Genomic DNA, 22,495 nt, shown 5'->3' with positions numbered 1-22,495 from the left:
AGTTGCTGTAACAAGGATTAAGGTATTTTTTAATTATTTTTTAACGCTGGTACACTCTTCATGCATCTTCACCCATGATTTGTATATTAAACACTGTATCATATCTTCCATGGAACAACTATCATGCTTTAAGCGTGACCTGGGATGGTAGGTACTTAATTTAACTTCAGACTGCAAGTATTTGGACATACTCAAAACATTGTGTCTCTTTTACATTATAAAACGCTAAACTTAAAAAAAATGCTTGTCACAGTGATCTTTGTTTCGTCTTCCCGAGCGATTGTTCTCTCATAGACGTATTTCAATTCAGATAAAATCCATACTCAAATATTAATGGATTCACGAATGCCTTTCTAAAACTAGTCTTCCTCCAGTAAATGGTTCCTTGGCATCCGACAGAGACAAAGACTTGAATTGTTTTTGTTGCATTGTTGATTCCTTCGAAGGGAAATGTCGCAACATCTCATCCTCTAACAAGACATGACTTCTGATAGAACCCTTTGAAAGGGTGACATCTTATTTAAACGTTAACCTGAGGGTATTTTCAAAATGAAATATTGAATGACGGTATTGTCTGCATACGTTTCGATACCGACTAAAAAGAACCATTTTATTACAATATTTCAGTTTGTCCAAATGTTTATAGACAAAAGACTGGATTTCCATTTTAGTTTAGTCAAAACAAAATAAAATAATACATTTGTTTTTATTATTATTTTATTTTTTTAACATTTGTTAATATATTGTCGAGATGCATCGGATTATTTTGTCAGCATTCAAATACAAATTGAAGAAGAAAAATAGTGAAACAACGTCAGACTCGTTTATTTAAGTTGCTAGACAAAAGTTTAATATTATATGTCTCTAAAAAATACATGTAATTTTTTAAAAAGCTAAAATTAATTTAATGAATATACTGCATTCAGTGTATTTGAATTATAAATAAATATAAAGAAATATTGAACTGAATCATGTTTTTATCATAAAATTTCAAAAAAACTGTACTATTAAGGTCGGTTTTTATAATAAAATATTCAAACAAGTATAATTACATTATACTATGATTGACAATTTTTGCTTTCACATTTATATTTTAACAGAAGACTTTCTTAAGTTTCCCACCAGTCTGACTATGTCGGAAACGATAAAACCCGGTCGTTGGTGAAAATTATAAATAAAATTGAATAAAACTATATACCTACAGAATAAATATTTAAATTCATTTTCAAGAAATGTCAGTAGAGAAACTCAATCTGTTTATTTTTAAATATAAAACGAAATTAAATGAACGATAATATTTTTATTTTTTATCTCAACAGATCTCTATTAAATATAATCGTTTGATTATGCAGTGAAACTTTTCTCGTGTAAAGAATGATTAGGTGGAAGGTCGAATTAAAAGTATGGGAATAAGCTTGTGTAAATAAATGATTTCACTTACATATTTATGTGAAGCTTACTATTATTTTAAAATAGATGCTGACAAAACTGGCTGACCTAACCGTGATTGAATTTACCCTAAATGTTGAAAATCGTTTACAATATCGTGTCGAAACAACAGAAATTAGCGCCGAGCGAAGAAAATCTGAATTTAATTTTTCATTTGTTAGTGACTTGATGCGTTGCTGCATTAGCAGACCTGGCACCCGGTGTTAAAAGTCTCAAGTGTTGCAATTGGCCAAAATTACATATTATATGTTATGGGTTTATAAGACAACAGAGTAAAGAAAGAGGATAAATAAGTAAATTTGTAAAGCAGTGAAGTAAAATAGTCATTAAAAGTCATAATTTCAAATATATCAATATAATATTCGCTAATATATTATAATAAATTGAAAATGAAACAGCATGTTACTCGCAATTTTTAAATATATGTGAGTCTGATATTAATCTTAATCTACATAATTATTTGATAAACTTATGATTATGATTAATGTATTCTTTAAACAATAATGATTAAACAGAACACAACATTAAACGTATATCTGTAATTAGGTCTTCAAGCATTTTTTGCAATAATTATTATCAACATATCTTTTTCTGGGTAGAGATGGATGAAAAAAACAGTTCTGATTGAGAAAATGAAACAAAACCCTGGACGAACGTTTTTTACTCAATGGCTACTATCATATAAAAATATTATTTTTTTAAAATCGAGTGAAGATAAGTCCACCTGTCTACCGCGTTGCTTAATAGTTGGCACGTTCGCCTACCATTGTTTAGGTTTTGTGTTCAATTCCTGGCAAGTAAAACGTGAAATATTGATTTCAACGAAGGTTCTACTAAGCAATATTTCAATGTTCCTAGCACACATAGCGTAAGACTGATCATCTTAACTCCCATGTTACAAAAATACATTGCAATTGAAATGAAAATTCAGTCCTGCACCACTCGACGTAGAAAGGAAAATGATTATGATTAAAAAGATCCTTTATCAGGAAAACCTTACATTTCATTAAAAATATTTTAAACTATTTTATTTGGCTGCACCAGCAGCAATATTGTATTTTTTTTGGCCTTTGGCTTTTAATCTTTTGAATTTCAGCATTTGGAATTTTGACACATTTAATTGTAATCATAGTCATTATGCATGAAATACCAAGTTTCATTTTAGAACAAAAAATAATTCAAAAGAGACCCTTCTTCAAAAACTTTCCTTATCACTTAAATCTAGCATAAGTCTGGTGACAGAATCGCGCCTGAAAAGTCTTTTCTTTGGTGTTTTTTAGTAACTTAGAATGCGATTAAATATTTTTGAAGAGAAAAAAGCAGTTTTTACAAAATTGTAATCTGAATTGAAAGAGTTTACGTTAAGTTCTGATTCTAGAGAATGCAAGTAGTAGGAGGTCCTTGTAACCGTTGCACATTAAGCCCTCAGACGGTTCTGTTTTCCCGGCATTTCTTGAAGCGGTTACGCCACGAGCGTCTCAAAGACTTTGAAATTTTAATGACACTCAAAAGAATTCTACAGAATTATACAATTGCTACAGTTCTACATAAATATGTAAACACTTTTATATTAACTTTATTCTTAATCAGAAAATACGGTCTCGTTTTATGTGAATAGAAAAAAAAACATTTTAATAACAGTATTTTTAACATATCTGCTTTTTCGAAAAATGATTAGAACTTCTTAAGCACAGCAACGATATTCTTACAAAGTAATGATGTGGTAACTTAAATTTACATATAAGTTATAAATTTAAAAATACTTGGTACACTTCCACTTATTTATTTGACCAATTAGCGCTTTCAACCTCTAAGAGCATCTTCAGACTGTTGAATATTATACAGTGTAAGAATAATTTATATAAAACGTTATATTATCTTAAGTGTAGGTACATTTAAAAATAAGTTGAAAAATATACAATACGCAATATTTTAATGGAACAGAGTAAGACAAATTATTGAAACATGTGTTGGCGGTGTACTTTAAGACAACATTATATTAAGAGTATGTGAAAAACATGTATTGTTTTATAATAATGTACAGGGTCCAACTAAGGGGGCTAATAAGGGTAAGTTTTTGAATTTTATCTGCTGGTTTATTAAAATTCTACAGCTATTATTTTTTATCTTTTGACCTTTATGTCCTACTTTTATTTTTTTTATGTTTTTTGATTTTTAAAAATTATGTTTTCATTAATTAAAATGTGAGGCATCTTACAAGGAACAAAAAATACGTAATATAAACCTAGAACCATGGAAATGTTGTAAGAGCATCGAACTAAATAGTTTTTTTTTAACTACTTTTATTAGTGAAATTTGTCGCGGAAAGTCTGAGAAGTTGATGATAGCTGATAGATGGCTCACACACGTTCCTGTTGAAATAATCTTTTTTGTTTGACTGATTTATAAAGTTTTTTTTTATATATTACGTTACCACTTTGAAATTTTATTTTCAAGTTTTTTATATATTTATATATTAAATATTGTGTTCTAGCAAGTAAAATATTATTTTGTTTTAGACTTATTTAGAACTGAGTGACTTACTCTAGTTAGACAGACAAAGCAGCTTTTTATTACTTTTATAATTTTATGTTTATCGATTTGGATACATAAATAAATACAAGTTTGCAGAGTGATAAAGAACATTCTAAAAGACTACACCTCAAAATAAATATGCTTTAAATGCTTTCTTTTAAAAGTACATACCTTTTTTTACTAAAATATAAAAGAAAAGTGTCTCAATATACCAGTAGTATTAATTTGTGTTCTATATCTTCAGAGGTCATTTTAGAGACTACCTTTTTATCATCTTTACAATTTTATTTCAACGTTTAAAAAAGAAATTGCCTTAAGTTTTTAGAGTCAACGTAGTAATTGTATTTTTATCATTGGGTTCCTTAATGAATGATGAATAATAATAGTAAAGTGGCTGCTGTGGTATAATAATTAATGGTTTATATATCTTAAAAACAATAAAGAACGAAGTGGTTTGTCCTTCTCGAACGGAGCCGTATATACGTAATTTTGGCTTTTATCTTTACGACTTTCTTTTTGCATAAAGCGGTAGGGGACAATAAAAAATCAAGAAATACAGCAACCGCAAGATACGGAGTAGGCAAGATATAAAAGTGACTGTTGGTGTTATAATATTTAATGTTATGCCAGGCTTTGATAGTTATAGGCTATTACTTGTCCCTTAAAGCGCTATAAAGCGAATTGACGTTCCGCTTATGGCCGGGTCCATACTAAAAGTTCAGATATTGCAATTTCTATTTGAAAAAATTGGGTGAACGTGTTTCTTGTATCCCATTTGACTGTGCCGATAAGATTACCTTCTCGCATTCTTCATAGAATGTACCAGAAAGGGATTTCTGTGATTGCTTTGTTCGAAAGGGTTCATGATTGAAATAACTTTGTGTACAGAATGTACTGTCCAAAGAGGACACCTCTTTTTATACTTTCTTTGAATGTCCCGTTAAAGCAGTTTTGTTGAACCCGACATTCGGATCGCGTATTGTTGAAATTTAAGGTCACCATCTATACCCATGATTAATAGGAGTGATACGAACAATCGGTTACAATAAAATCTACTAGATGAAATCAGATTCTACAAACGAATTGGTTTATCCCTAAAATATTATAATGGTGAACATATTTTAAAAGGTGATATCGAAAACTAGGCATTTACAAGGTCCATGACCTGACGTACGATGGTGTAATGGCCGATTTTTATAACGCCTCATAGGATCCAATCCAGTCCTTAAATATTTTTGAAAACCTCTGTATTGATGACTTTATTTCCGATTTCTGGTCATTTTGAAAAAAAGGCTTCGGGTGAATATTTTTTTCTGACTTTCGTAAAAAAATAAAGGAACTAATCAATTCCATTAAAAAAAAGGTGTTCAAAAGAATACTTTTTTACAAAACCGTATTAAGTATAACTGTATTTTTAATATAAGTAAGTTAAAAATGTACAGAATTTAATTTAAATTGTATCTTAAGTTATATCAAAACAATCTAAAAATAAATAAAGCCAAATTCAATTTTTATCTATTTTGCATTTAGCTATCAAAGTTTTTAAAGGTTTTTAAACTGTTTTAATGTAAATGAATATTTTTAAAAATTGTACCTCATTATCAAAGCGGTATTAACAATCAATTCTGAGAGTAATATGTAACATTAATCGCACATTTAATTTTTTATTTACATTTTTTAGTAATATTCTTACTTTTTTTACTAACTCGGAAGGAAATTACCACATAATTAGAACGTTATTCAAATAAACTTACTACAAATATTATTATAAATATGATGAATATTATTATGTCAGCCTCGTGGTGTAATAATCAGCGCATTTGCCTACCATGAGAGAGGTCTTAAGTTCGATTTTCGATATGGTTGATATGAAATATTTATTTAAAAAGGTCTTTTCACACCAGAATATTTCATAGTCCCTGGCTGGTACCTGAAGCGTAAGACTGATTATCTTACCTTCATGAAACAAAAAAAAATTCAAGATAAGTTACGATTGGTGTAACAATGCACTGCCTTATGCGCCATTAGGTGCGGAAAAGGAGTGATGATGATAAATATTTTTATACTTACGTAAATATCTTTTGACATAAATGAATCGCGTTCACTCACAGTGTTTTTGTAAAAGCTATTTTCAAAAATACTTTAAGAATATAAAATTTATTAGAAAAGAAATGGGACATAAAATTAAAACAGAAGGCGTTCGGAATGTTTTTTTTTTGGGTTTTGTAAGCAAAATTTTCGTTAATTGGCGTATGGGATTTTAAAAATATATTTATCTAAGACTGATTAAGAATTCAGTTCTGAATGTGAAATAGAACCAGAATTACAAACCCGGACGAATGTTTTTGATTCGATAGGTACTCTCAGGTAAAAATTCTGAGAAAAAAAATCGAGTGGAGATAAATTTGCTTCGTAGTGTATCGGTATGCGTACTTGCCTACCATGCCTTAGAGTCCTTTTGGCATATTGGTTAGAGGTTAGAGTGTTGATTTTACACTGCAATCTTTCAATGTTTTAAGACTGACACTGGAAACGTAAGACAATCAATCACCTTACTTTTCAAATAGCAAAAATTATCTAGATATGCGATTAGATTATGAATGCCGTATTCTATGCTCAGGATAGCCTCACCCAATATAAATTGTTATGATAATAAATTGGTTTGTTGAGGAATTACATTTTTTTTACTTATGAAGATATTTTCATTGAAATTAATGAAAAAAAATGCCTGATAATCGTTGAAATTAAAACAAAATAAAAAACCGCCAAGTGATAAGTGAAATGTTAACAAATTTCACTGCTATCTTGTTTGTAAATGTTTCGAATGTTTTGAGCCAAACTTGGATTTAAGTTAGAATTTCCTAAAAATACAGCAAGCCGGAGAAACCCTCCGGGTGTCTATTTCGGGAAATTCTCCAGTCGACTCAAATCCGTTTCTTAAGTTCACGAGAGCCTTGGTTCAAAAGCATAGCACTTATGTTTTTCGGTTTTAAATATGTGATATCCCGGTTGCATATACTGGCAAGACCAGAATTGTAAAAGAAAAAGAACGTATTTTTGAGTAGTAAAACTGAAATATGTAATGAATAACTAAAGGTTTTTTTCTCCGTGTCCGAGCGGAATAGCTTTTCTGTCTGGAATAGAAGCAGAGATCTGGACGCGTGTTTTTGACTCGACTACTCTCAGGTAATAATATTGATTTATTGTAGATAAAAACACGTTTGCCTACCATGCTTGTGGTCTTGAGTTCGATTCTTAGGTATAAAATGTGCTTACACTTACCTGAACACTTACTCCCACACAAATACAAACAAGCATACGTCTACACTTACTATCATACCAATAGTTACACACAAACACAGCATTTTGTTGTACTATAATTTAGTTTCTATGATATGATATTTAGAAGTTTCGCTGGTTAAAAACTTCAGATTTATTATGACATTCAATCATTATTGGCAATATGTTTCTGTAAAATAAATTATATGTTTGTTTATTACCTGGTTTTTGATTGCAATATTATTGTCACTGTACGGGTTTCTAAAAATAAGATAACAGATATGATCGATAAAGCATATTTAAAATGCGGAAAAGAAATACTTAAAGTTTTATTTAGCATTAAACGCGGAGTAAAGTTTCAGCGGCATTAAAAAGTCGAGTAGTAACAATCTATGCGTCCGATCATATGACGTCTGAGATGACGTTAAAAAAACACGTGTCGAAAAGTCAGTAGAGCAAACTAAGGTAGATAGAGATAAGAGATAAGTTTAGTATACCGTTTTGATATGTACCGACGAAGATAACGTTTGTGATCACGGCCCTGGGGTTCAATTTATATAAAGATTGTCCTTAATTATTTATTTGCTGAGTGGTCTTATACCACAATGTATCCCTGCAACAGCCTTCAGACTTGAATCATAAGTGTGCGACGGATCATAACTTTATGTATCAAACGATGGAGATATTCTTAATTTAGAAAAAAAAAGTAATGCTCAAGATACAGCAAACGTAAAATTAGGAAATTGCAGTGATAACTTAAAAATGTAACAACAATATAACGGTAATTTTCCATGCCAAATTGATTTCTTAAGTATAAATTATATTAAAGTATATAATAAGAATGAGCACGAGCGTTTGAAATATGGTTACTCAACCTGCGGCCAATTGGCATATGTTAGATAGAACGGATTTTAGTCTGTTGCGAGCAGTCACCGGCTACCTTTAAACTTGTATTTCCTCGCAATTACAAAATACTTCTATGTACGCTCAGATGCTGTACAAATCGACCTGGAAAAGCGATGGTATAACCTTTTACTGGTAAATTCTTATACTTGTTTAAAACTTCTATTTTCATGTCATAAAACGTCTTTGTAATATGTTATCAATTTGTGAATTATCTCTTGTCTCTGTCTTGTTCACGGACGTATAGCGAAATGACAAACAAAGGTGACAAGTATGCGGAAGAGAGTGACACACTGAATAAAACTTACAGTAGACCGATGTAAAAAGTCCACGCTTTTTACTGTACTTCGTATTTTGCTTGCCAAAGTCAACGTGATATGACGTGACCATACTTGTTCCCTCCGCTGGTCATTCCCTTTTATTGAGGGGCGACTTTTTAGCTCAGATTTGTATGAATTGTCATCTCTATCTATTATATCTCAATGATAAACTCACGTTTGTTTGGTCAATTCTTTAAGTTCACAGTTGTATTTATTTATTTGTTTTTTTTACAAAAACTATATAATATGTAGGTATATCTTAAATTCTAATATGTTAAAAAAGTGCCCTAAATTGTTTTTGTATTACGTGTTAACATTAGTCACTATATTACCTTATTTTAAATGTTCTTCATCTCTGTTGTAATATGTTAAAATATTATTTAATTTAATTACGAGCCTTTAAAACGAAATGCCAGGTTGACAAAAGTGAGCATTTTCGACAACTCCCTCTGTTGGCGTTTACTCAACTGGGAATCAAGCTGCCAAAGCTGCTTGCAATATTTGCGCAGTGTTCGAGGAAGATTTTATGAATTATTGGCAAATTCGCTGATAAAATTTTGAAGAAAAATACAATATTGACTGATTTGCTGTAATTTTTTTTCTTGTGTCTTATTGTTTTCTTCGTTTGGAAAATAAACGGACATAACTAAGTTTAATACCCAATTTAAAAATCACAACAACTATATGAAACAATAATTTTTGATAATAAGAATTTATTGAATACAATATGTGATAATGTGTAATTAATTTTACTGTAGAATAATTAAAATTTAATGATGTCATGATGTCATCAATTTGTAATTAATTTTTTTTTACCGTTGTGTATTTTTTTTGGGAAATGTTTCTGTTTTTGTTCCTGACGAGCTTAGAATTTTTTTTTTTTAAACCAGTCCAGCATGCATTTATCAATATATATTTACATTTTTAAGATACAACACTAGATTAAACACACTTAACCAAAAAATTACGGGATATGTCCCGTTTTATATTATGATATGATAACAATATTCTGTACTTTCGATGTCATTTTAACTATTTCATTAAATCCTTGACGACTTTTCCTTATTTTAAATAAAATCGTAAATCAAGAATACGTTTTTCACTGCCATCTCTTGAAAACGGGACAAACCTTTTAAATTAATTATTGAAATAAAGCGTCTTGCGTAAAGACAAGGCATATTTGAAGGTTTGATTATAACAGTTTTACGCACTAGTATGAAATGAAAGCCGTTTTATTTTTAAATAATAAAACACCAGATTTAATATGTAGAAAATTGAGGTGAATACGAATAAAAATATTTACATACCTTATGTACTAATACATATTACTGTTTCAATGCGAATTAATACTTACTACAAAAACATTTTGTTATCATCTTCACATTATATATTTTTTCTCATTTCATTCCATTTTTTTAAAGTAATTTAAGTATTGAATGATCTATTTTTTTTATTTGATTAGTTTTACACGTCCATAAAGCTTTTACAACAAACTTAAAACTTACTTACTTTTTAAGCATGAGTAGGTATGGGCATTTGGGCAACATAAAATGAAAAAAATACAATATAAAGAAATTAAAGAATAAACCTCAGACTAATAATATATAAAACCCTGCAATAATAAATAAACAGTTACATTTTTTAAAATATTGCACCTTATAAATATGTACCTGTGGATTTATTATTGCAGGGTTATTCCAATTTATTTTTCTATAATTAGCCTTTATTTGTTTTACTAACTTGAAATTACACGTGTGTTGTGTGTGTTGTGTGTGTTAATTTTTGCATTCATTTACTCATTTTATTCACAATATACTTATTTTATATTTATTGAGACATGAATCCCAACTCCGTGGAACGAAAGTCCTGTGTTGAGTTTGTTTGTTTGTCCGTCACACTCCGAAACGGTGAGTCGTAGCGGCCTGAAATTTGGACACGTTATTCTAGATGCGATTTCAAGGTTAACATTGCTATTTTCGAGTAAAATTTGAATCAACCTCTACTCAACAAAATCTCAAACTTTATATGGATGCTTTGTGCGGCCTCGACATATTCCCCGTAATCAACTGTCATTATCAACAGAAACATCCTTTAATTCACAAATTTATCTCCTAAATTGAGAAAAAATAGTATCTAAAGTAAATATGTTGAAATGAGAAAAAAATTAAGCAACACAATACACGTGTTGGGACAATAAATGCCCAAAATCAATGTTAATCATAGGAATATATTCGAAATCAAGTACCTCTGAAAACTGACTCCTCTAAGACCTTTGACGCTCCTACTGCTGCAACCAAACATACTGTAATCCACCAGAGTCAATTTTTATTTTTTATAACGTAAATATCCAAGTTATTTACCAACAAAACCAAGCACAGCGATAAAAGCATCCGACAGAACCGTAAAGTGCTTGTTGTTAAACAAAACAAAATGGCAACCAATTTGTTGCTAAGCAACAAACCAACATCGCTTGCGTTCTATAAAACTTAGTGATAGGGCTTCTCTATAGGTTACGCATTATTACTATGGGGATAGAACAGTGTTTAGAAGAAAATTGGTTTAAATAAAGAAGCTTCAAAAGAGATAAAAAATTGGATGTGATATTAATAATAAATGAAAAAAATAAAAAAACGAACATGCGAAAGAAATGCAGGTATAAGATTTAAAGCAGCTAGGTACATAATATTATAATACAATATAAACAGAATATTAATTTCTATTTCATATGAAACACATACATTGATTTTAAAAAAATACAAGATTCACGTTAAAGACATCGATGTTGTAAGCATATTGGTTTGCAAGAACCTGAATCCGTACTACAAGGGAACTCAAGATGTAATTGAACGTAATTATGCAGAAAGCAGCGAGCCATATAAAAGAAAAGCTGAGATAATAGAACTTTTGAGAAAATGGTGAAAAATCAAATTTACACAACAGTAGAAATGTTTTAAATTTCGACAAATGATAAATAATGCATATATTCGTTTTTTAATAATACAAAAAAGAATTTAATTACTATTTAAAGGAATTTTGGTGATTTTTGTAAGTCTGGCTGACCACACAACCTAAAATATGCATTTTGCAGAAAACAGCCGGATAATAACTCATATAAATTCAGTTATTATGTTTCTCTGTCATACATTTTTTTTAATATTTAGTTTTCAGCTTAAATCTTGAGTTAGTGTGGCTTAAAACGTAGGATTTTTTTCATCTATCTACATACTCAGATTAAATTGATGTGTTATTAGTGACTCATTTGCAATATAACTTAAATTATCTTATTGAATAATATTATAATTTTTCAAAATAATTTTCATCAATTTTGTATTTTTTAAACATTATTCATAGCCCACATTTGGTGTCCAGTGACGATAAAAGGCTTGAGCGAGGTTATTATTAAGTACATAGTTATGTAATATTATATAACATTGGGGTTTCCACGGTAAGACTTAGTCACAATAATGGTAAGGAGGATTAAAATAGCCACTCAGCTTCACTTTAGCCAACACGAGGCCACAGTGCAGTTATACACTAATCTACTGAAAGCACTTAAATTCAATTCACTTAGCCAAGCAACTTATGTTCATGAAGCAAAAGATCATACCTCTGAAAATTGAGAGAAGTTTTCCATTTTTAAACCTATATATTTGTTTTTCCATTCCAGTAAAAATAAACTGAACGGTGAATAACCAAAAAATTAAGTACGTAATTTTTTTTTTTTTTTTGCTGAACTTATATTCCACAGTTCAAAGCGAGAAGACAGTCACAAATATTTGAAACATTTTGAGGAAACTGACGTTTTATGTATTTGATATTTTTTTACATCCAAAAGTGTTTATTTTTTAATTTTAGATGTATTTATTAGAGTTAGTTTCTTAAAAATATTACAATTCTTTATCGAGTGGTATTAAAAAAAAATTGTTTTTTTTACATTCTGTATTTTATCTTATAAAGGCAGTTTTACACCGATATTAATGAAAATTATACGAATAACTCGAAGTGCAGGAACATCTAATAAAACCGTTTTGTTTTTATATAAAAACTATTGTATTAGAATTTTACAATTTCACTTCCATATTTCGGCATAGATTTTTTTTTACTATTGTCTTAAACAAGAAACGGGTACGTTTTAAAAACCGGTAGACATGAAAAAGTTGGGAAGTGGTTATATACGAGAATAATACAAATATTAACTAACATTTATTGCAATGTTTGGCCACCAAAGTTGATATATAAATTTGTTGCAACGGCCCTCCGTTGAAACATTTTTGAGAAGGAGATATGGTAGTCTCGGCATTTATTTGGTCATTGGCTGCTTTAAGTGGCCATTATACACACTGTGTAGCATTAATAATTTTGCCTATGTTTAAACATTCACATTTCATCAACTCTTTCATCTGTTGACTTTTGTGAAGTAGAAGGGCTGAATCCTTTATTGATATGGGTGAGATTCATCTAACGGAATTATTTCATGTACTTGACGACGCCGAAAATCAATTTTTGCAAATTGAATGCTTTTAATAATTTTAATGTAATGCAAATTTATTAGAATGGTTTTTATTTCCAAGTATAAAACTTTGTTTGTACTTTACTTTATTCAAATAGTTAGTATGCCTTCATTATGACGTCAATTATGACACCATAATGAAGGTATGTGACTTTAGTGCTAAGTTATATTTACCGTGACGTACGCATCCCTTCGGTACATATCGATGTATTTACCCAAAATTTAAAGATCGGTAGTGCATCTTCGTAATCACTCGGGAAAATGAATCTCCAGCTATACCGTCACAGTAAAAGTACGATGTCCTTAACTTTTATTTTTATCGCGGCCCAGGTACTTAAAGTTTTGATTATTTTTTACCCTTGATATAAAAATGAATGTAGATAAATACTCATACGAGTCTTTGCTTTTTAGAATTCATTCCTTGTTGAATACATAAATCTTAAGTACTTATGTACTAGTAATGTAGTGTAACATCTTGTTAGTTCCTTTTTACTCTTGTTTTATTTAAATTAACTCACTTTGACGATTTATGCAGACTTTCTGTGTTTTACGATTCCTCTACGCCACTGAAGCGTCATTCTTAAACTGATTGGATTTGTATAAGGGTAGGCTTCAGAAAGCTCGATTTCTTTTTACGTTTTCTTAGGGTCAGACCTTCAAAAACAAAATGAAGTTCCAAGTCACGGCACAAAAAAACAAAACGCATGAATTGCGTGATAAAATACGTGAAACCAGCATTTCACTCCTTTTGACTCCTTGGATCGATATTATTTGATTTTTTCGTATTTTATTTTCGCACGCTTTGAATAGGTCTAAGACACGAAAATGCTTCTGAAGAAAGAATTCTGATCGATTCATAAAAGTTTGAGAGCAAGTCAAATCTTTTCTTGGATCTGATGAAGCTTTACGGATCTTCCCAACGCTTTGAAATACAAAATCAATATGCTTTGATTGAATATGAAGCCCCAGTATTTTTAAATATACTTCAATTTATGTAAAAAAGTGAAATTTTCATGCTTTTCCGTTTTTAATCAACTTAATACGGAATTTGAAAATATAAGCCTGATAAAATTTGATTAAAATACTGTATGTTTTTGATAACTTGATTTTGAAAATATGTGATTTTTTGTGTTCAAATATCAATTTGCTGTGGAAAAATTAAAAATAATACTACAATTATGAATTGTAATGCATTATATTATTATGAAAATCAACGTTTGTAATACGATTGTTTAATTACGCAATGATAAAAAGTCTTCTTTTGCTTATTCTCAAATGGTTTATATATCATACAAGCTAATAAAACCCAACTTAGAGTATACAAGTATGATGCTAAAATAAAATAAACTCGTACACTTTTAATCTTAAGATGGTACTTATATATGTTTTGAGGATCTTCTGGACTACTTTTAAAGCATATACAGTTGGCGATAAGTTTTTTTGAAAGTTAGTAGTTAACAACGCTCTCCAACATACCAGTCAGAACAGTTGTTCCAATACATGAAGGTGCTGGATATGAAACAACTGTGCCTAAAAGAAGCACTTACACACTTCTGGTCGAACAATAAAGAGAAGTCTCAGCAAAATGTCCATACGAGGTTTTTCCAGATCACGAATTATGTCATACCCAAAACCCGTACGACTTTTGCTCAAAAGCATCTCTCATTTATCGCACCGAGAGTGTTCAATATATTGGAATAGCGTATTAAGCTCTCAAGGACGAAAACTATTTTCAAGAAAGGAGTTAAGGACTGGATTTCCTTGGTGGGAGGGACTTCAGTAGGAAACTCCTTGATGATTTTCCGAATGCTTGAGTTTATTATTTACCATATTGATGTGCTATGTACATGTTTAAAAAAAAAACAAGTTTCTGATCTCATGTTTGTGGTGATATACTCATGTGTCTGTGTCAACTCATTGTTCGTCCCACCTCAATACAGGACTTTTAGTCCTATGGAATAAGGATTTATGTCTCAAATAATATACAGTAAAATTATGTATGTAAATAAATAAATAAATAAATGATAAGTAAATAACAACAAAACTCAATTTTTGTTTTCATGTTTTGTATTTTTTTTTTGCAAAACGATCTGGAATATGCTTTTTGACGTTTAATATCGTGCTGAATATTAAAGCTGGCTTGAAATATTGTAATTTCCGTAATGGCTGTTATTTGCTCAAAGTAAATAGTTATTAAATAAATATTTCAAAAGTGTTCCGCACCTCCGTTGACACATTTTATTTCATTATTTTTTATTTATATATTTATTTTACGGAAGCAAACAGCGTACACGAATGACAATAAAACAATATGTATTTTACGATATATATATACAAGGCAATGTTCGTATGTGTGTCCTCGATGGACTGAATAACTACTAGAGCGATTTACGTGCGGTTTTCAAAGAAATGTAGATCTTTGCCACGAGCATATTTATAGCTTTTAAAATGTTTAATGTATTAAGTAGAAAAAAAACAGGGAGCGTAAATGTTTTTTTTATTCATCAACAGAGTTGCATTTGACGAGACTACATATAATAAAAAAAATGAGAAGATGCTAATTTTTAGTGTACAAAAAAGTTTGTTTTTTAATGAGACTTGTTCATTTTTGTTTTAATTATGTTTAACTAAATGTATTTATATCTGATAATCTTTAATTGTATCTATCCCAGAATGAGTTTGCTAACTCATGGGAATACAATTATGTTTTGTACATTTTTGTATTTTGAAATTTAAAAAAAATGTTTATAAACAACATTATTTTTTTATGGATGCCAATCAGATAATTTCCTTAAATTCCTTTTAATTTCTACCCATTTATTTCTTTTTACTTGATTTTTTATAATACTAAATAAATATTAACTGACATTCAATAAATTTTTGAAAATCTCATTACTGAATAGAGTGCACCCTTGTTGTTGAGAAGCGTATAGTTTGAAATTTGCAAAAATAATTCTTTATCTGAAAATTTATTATTTGAAGTTATGGAATCCAACCATAAACAAGTACCTAAGTATCTACTTACCAATGAAAAGTTGCACTATCTATCTTACGTTTTCCGATCGGTTTTTAAACGCTTTTTTATCTTCATTTTATCTCAACTGATGAATATAAAATTAACCGACAACCTAATTTTTTCTGATCTTGTGTCAAGTTCAAGCAAGTTGGGTTTGATGTGCCTCTCCAAAAGTCCCACAAAGATAATTTGGTAATTGGCGGTAAGAATATTTGTTATGCTTTTGCGGAATATTTCCACTCTAAATTTTTGGAAATTATTGCATTTATTTTAGTCTTTCTGCCGATGAAAATAGTTTCATTGATCTTAGTGCTATAGAAATAAATGATTCATTGGTAACAAAATATTTACAAAAACCTAAAGTCAGCAAAGGTGCTGGCTCTGATGGCATACACCCTTTTTTTATTTCTAAATGTATTTAACAGCTTGCATGTTTTTTTACTTATCTTTTTCAATTATCAATAAAAGAAGACTCGTTTCCTGAAATATGGAAAAAAAAACTTTAGACTTGTGCATAAAAAAGAAAATGACAGTCTTGGAGTAAATTATAGACCCATTTTTAAAAAAAACCCTTGAAAATATAGTAACTGACTAGCTGTTTGATGTTATAAAACCACATATTACTTCCAATCAACATACATAGATTTTATAAAAAACGGTCAGTTGAATAAAATATTTGTGAATTTACCGATATTTTTTTGAATGCAATGGATGCATGCAGGTTTTCAGGTCGACGTTTTAAATACGGATTATTTAAACACTTTCGATTAAATAAGTAATACGTACTTACTTTGCAAGCTTCGAAATATTGGTAAACGGGGGGATCTATATCGTTGGATATGTTCCTACATTAGTAATCGCAGTCGATCAGTCTCATTTAAATGATTTAATTCATCATTCAAACCAATTCCATCAGGTGTCCTTCAAGGTTCGCATCTTGGACCCTTTTTTTTATTATTTATATCAATGATATAAGTTTATGCATTCAAAACTCAATTTTTTCGCTATACTCTGATAGTAATAAAGTGATTAAAATTGTGTTTTCAAAAAATGATTCCAAAGTTCTTCAAGCTGACTAAGATAGAATCTGTCGCTATTGCAACGGCAATCAGTTATTATTGAATTTTGATAAAATGTCTTATGAGGTCATTAACTTGAAAGAAAAGTATAATATTTGACTATAAACTATCTGGAAAAATTGACAATCGTTCAATGAAAGCGAAACAGTGAACTGATAGATGATAAGTTTTTATTTAGAGATCACATAAATATAATAGTGGATAAGGCGTATAGACTTCTAGGGTTTATCTTACGAATTTCCAAGCCATCCTCATCACCAGATACACATTTAAACTTCTTTACTATACTTATGTACGTAGTCAACTCGAATTTGCGTCTTTAGTATGGATTCCTTTGTATAATGTATATATAAATCAAATCAAGAACATTTAAAATATATATATAAGGAGCCTGAAATATCGTATTGGTATCATTGAAAATGATTAAGGCACATCTTTAATTAATTTTGAAATAGAATCACTACAAAAAAGGCGTTTTATTTGTTATTTAATTTTTCTTTTAAAAATTCTAAATAATATGTTAAATTTGTCGTTGCTTTTACAAAAAATTAGTTTCCATTGTCCTCTTTACTACTTGTATATCAGATTAAATTCTCTTTTTTAAATTCCAACTTGTAAAAATATTAAATCTCTATTTGATTTATTAGATGTACTTGTAAAAATCGTAATGGACTCAGCATTGATGTAGATATTTTTAACTGCGCGTTGCATTTATACAGAAAATTTCTTCATGGAGTTGATTATTTGGGATAGCTGCTGAATGTACATCTTGATTGGTTTAAGCTATGTAATGTGTCGCATGTAATGTGCCGCATGTAATGTATATATTTGTGTTTGCTTTATATGTGCATTCAAGTGTGTGTGCATAGATGCTTTGGAGTGGGCATTTGGTATTTTTATTTATTACCAATGATAACCTCCATTGAAAACGCAAATGTCAACAATTTTTCATTTCTTACTTGAGTTTCTTTTTTTTGTCACATTTAATGCTTACATCTTTTGCATTACTTATAAAAACTTATTTGGTCTGTTTATGTAAGAAAATTCTTGTTTTTGATATTAATTATGTTTGACTGTATGCTTTCTAAATATTTTTTTTTTCAAATACACTATTTTCTATAAATAAGTAATATGTGTAATTATGTCATCTTTTCAGACAAGAACATTCTAAAGGCATGAAAAGCTATCTACCGCCCGTCGACTCATTTCCCTTGGAGAGTTTATATTAATAATGATAACTTCTTTTAAACCAGAAGCAGTGTATAGGTTCGCAATTTATCCAAAATTTCACAACTTCAAACTAAGGATATGCCTCTTACAGCCGTTCGATACAGTTACCCCGCGAACAATCGTTAAAAGACATGATTCTCGAACCTTCTATGGATTAACCGCTAACTAAATTGTAAACAATCTACAGATTTAAATGTTTTAGTGTATAGGGCCCTTGATTATCTACCCTCCAAGTTAGGGAAATCACCTTCGTATCAGTATACCGCTGACAATGCTATCTTGAAGGACTGTTATATACAGTGTTATGGCTAATTGAACACTTTGTTGTGTTTGAAATATTCTTCAGTTGAATATTATCCGTCGCGAGCATCACTTATCCATTTTGCCATACCTAAAACATACCACAGCAAGTCCGAAATACCTTTACGCCTGTTTTTTCTACGATTGTGCACGCGAGTCTAATACAGAGCCTTTCATACGCATTATGTATTGGCATATTTAACCCATACCAATTGAAATTACGCTTAGAATTGTGGAATCCTATACAGTATAACTTCATATAGGTTTATAATTATTGCATGGGTCATTTGACTAAAATTGAGGGTCAAGTAACTTATATTAAGATTGTATTAATAATATTTGCTGTTAATAACAATACCAACTCATCTGAGTAAATGTCAATTATGTACAACAATCGTATGATGGTTATCGTCGATAGCTTCGATAACATTGCTATGCTACTATTATTATTCTAAATTTCACCCATTAACGGAATTGTGCTAATATACTGGTGTATCGATAAATTCTGGTAATTAATTAGTTTATTTATTTATTTGTTTGACGGACTTATGCAGTTTATTCTAACGATGGTAAATAAAATTTCTTTTAATAAATATTTCTTAAATCTTTTTGATAGTGATAATTATTCATGTAGTTTATATAAGATGTTGTTTAATGTTACTTTTACAATAGTGTTTTCTTTTTATTTCGGATGTATTAATTTGTATGATATTATGTATTGTCAAAAATTTTTTTTTCTTACGTACGGTCCTTTTTGTGTTATATGTTTTATTAAGAATAAAAAATAAAAAAAATAATTAATAAAGACACTAATAAAATAAAATACAACTAAATAAAATTAAAGCTAGGACAAAAAAAATAAAATTACTACCTCAAGACAAGATCCGGTCTATCTTAGTAAATTTTTAAATCTATGAAGACTTACACCAAAAAAGTCCAGATTTTGTCTCGAGTTTATAATACAACACAATCGGGACATTGGTGCATGCAAGCCATAGCTTGTGCTGTGTTGATCGAGGAACAGCACATTATTATTTCGCAACCAGCGGATCGGAACATTGAATGCCACTTGTTCCAGTAACGATGGTACATCAATTAAGCTATTCAGCAAATCAAACATAAATATGGAGTCAACGTTATTTCTACGTTTTTGTAGACTTGTGATTTTTAACATTGACTCCATTTCTCCGTAAGTGTAATTTCCCCTCTTGAGGCCAATCATCCATGCTATTTTTTTTAGCAAACGATGCTGCACCGATTCGATATGATTTATCCTTTTTAATGATTTGTGTTTCATTAGATGTTTCGAGGAAGTCTTCAAATTTAACTTATCATTAATATGTTTAAATCTCATTGACGAGATCATCAGTGCTAGTGATCCCACATATGCCCTCTTGGTACTAAAGGATCCTGCTTGTCAAACTAAACTTGGCCCAATTAGAACCTTTGAGATGAATGTGGAGGTTGGGATAAATAAAAAACTTCTATTAGTCTTTATCTAAAGGTTTCCATAGTGTCCCGCATTCAGGATAACCAAAAGAGGTAACCTCTCACCTAGGAGATATCAGCAAAAATATAAAGGATGCGAAGTGAGAGGTGTTGAAATTAGATTGCTTCTTTAATTTCTGAGATTTCAAAGTGGTCTTATTTTGATATTTTATTTTTACCATATAGAATATTTAACACATGTTATTTTTAGTTTATATTATGGGATTGTAATGCCCATGGGGCTTTTGCATATCTATTAGTATTGTTATAGACCCTCGTGTATACAATATGCTCCCACAAGAAAAATTATGCTTAAATGAAACATATTTAAAATTGGTACAAAAGTGTGATTTTACACTAGGAAAGTAAGTAAAAGTTTTTAGGTAGAAAGAATTTTTTGTCTGTGTTTTTTTTCAAAATATTAAAAGTAGAAATATTTACTTAAGATGTTTAAACAGTAAATACGAAATTCATTATTTATAAAAATATTATAATCTTACAAAAAATTATGGAACTAAAAAAATTCAAACTGTCAAATATATGTAACCGAAACAATATTATATTGTTTCGGTTACATATATTTGACAGTTTGAATTTTTTTAGTTCCATAATTTTTTGTAAGATTATAATATTTTTATAAATTATTGAATTTCGTATTTACTGTCTTTAAACATCTTAAGTAAATATTATGCTGTTTTTAATATTAAAAAAAAGACAATGCTGTCTACCTCAGAACAGGTACTTACTTTACCTAGTGAGAATAGACAGTGACCAATATGTTTGCTTATACTTTAATTTTACTTATTTGTATATTTTTTACCTTCTCTACTGTTTTGCAAACAGGTTATAATAATACTATGCTTAACAATAAACGCTGATTTATCCGTCACTGAACTGAACTGAATATGAGCAAAATGTAACAAAAAAAATCCATTTAAAGGTCGTTTAAACAGAACTGAACTTAATCGTAGGTTATAAGGCATTAACAATATAATAGTTATGGTAGGTATAAATGATATAATTTCTAAATATTTCAGAAACCCTTTTTAGCACAAAAGTATTGTGTTCTTTGAACTTTCGATCGATTAAAGTACTTTGAACTGGGCAACCATTTTCTCTTATTGATGGAACATCAAACAGTTCGTACTCGCTTTGAGCTCGTGCAAAAAGCGAACCGACAATGGGGTTGTATATTTAAAATAATTGCAATCTGCATTGCAGCCATATTCATGAATATTCAAATTCCAGCGTCCAAATCAGATGAATCTCGATCTCGTTTGATTTATTGGAGAATATTTCAAAACGGGTGTTTACCTATTTGCCCCGAACTGCCATTAGCGGTATCATTTTTCATAGTTTTTGGCTGTATTGACAGTTTGAATTGGCTGCGGAAAAACAATAAAATAATGATTAATCAATGATATGATAATAGTAAACTGCGCTGAAATTATTGCTTTCGTTCATTTTATTACGCGTATTAAAATATAATATTACAATATATTGTGTGGTTTACTTTCAAACCATTTTTATATTTGCACTTTATTTAATGAATTTCGTTAGACAACTGAATTTTGATCGTGTTTAATTGTTTTTATTATTTTTAAAGAGGCTTTAGGGTTATATAAGGAATACTAAAAGGTCTCGTCATATTACGTTTCATCTGGTTAGTGCAGTCATCACGTGATTTTTCAGATTGATATTAAATTTATCCCCAGTGTAGTTAAAGTGGTAAGGTAAGTCATTGTTGTGTTTGAATAGTATTTTTGACTGTCCTTCGTTTATTTATTATTTATTTATTTATTTGTTTACTTCTTGTGTCGTTGTTTCTTCAATGTGACAGTGATGTTGTTTTCTAATATTATGTTTGTGTATGACAGCATTTTTGGTGTTATGTCATAATTTTGTATGTTTTTCGGTGCAATTTGTGAACAATTTTGATCATCTTGATTTTCGTCAAGTATTTAAAGTCAAACTGACGTGTTTTTTCATAAATTTCAGTCGCCAGGTAGGGTTTGTTATGTGTTAGTTTAATTATATACTTTGTTTTCTTTGTATCAATCTTATGTTTGTCTTGTTACCGGTCTCCCAGAAGGTGATCATGTAGTTTAATTTGCTTTAAACATAAGCTTTGTACGTCACGACTTTATTTCCTTTTTTGGTATGAGGTCTTTAATTTTATAGACGAGGCTATGCAATGATGCCATTACTTTAGTGAGTCCGTCTATGTATTTCGTCCATTTTAATAGTCTGCTGATGGTAAGTCACTTCACGTGTTTTTCAAGAGACCATCATCGAGAATCACCGGAGAAGAATCGGCAGGATTCAGAATATAATATTATTTGCCATTTAACGTACGACTGTTTTTGACTTTTCAATCATGTATATC

General features: G+C 29.8%; 1 protein-coding gene across 1 annotated transcript in view; it reads right to left on the bottom strand.

Moving 5' to 3' along the window:
- Positions 1-339: 339 nt before the first annotated feature.
- Positions 340-22,495, bottom strand: part of LOC148277474 (uncharacterized) — a 37,345-nt gene continuing 15,189 nt past the window's right edge. Inside the window, exon 2 of the mRNA XM_088232844.1 lies at positions 340-498. Within this exon, the coding sequence (XP_088088970.1) occupies positions 340-498 (159 nt within the window). The remainder of the gene's footprint in view (positions 499-22,495) is intronic.

Source organism: Micrasema longulum, unplaced genomic scaffold, assembly GCF_059751315.1.
Source record: "Micrasema longulum isolate JH-2025_06_02 unplaced genomic scaffold, ASM5975131v1 h1tg001028l, whole genome shotgun sequence".
Taxonomy (NCBI): domain Eukaryota; kingdom Metazoa; phylum Arthropoda; class Insecta; order Trichoptera; family Brachycentridae; genus Micrasema; species Micrasema longulum.
The sequence above is the reverse complement of the archived record's forward strand: the minus strand, read 5'-3'. Positions and strand labels throughout refer to the sequence as shown.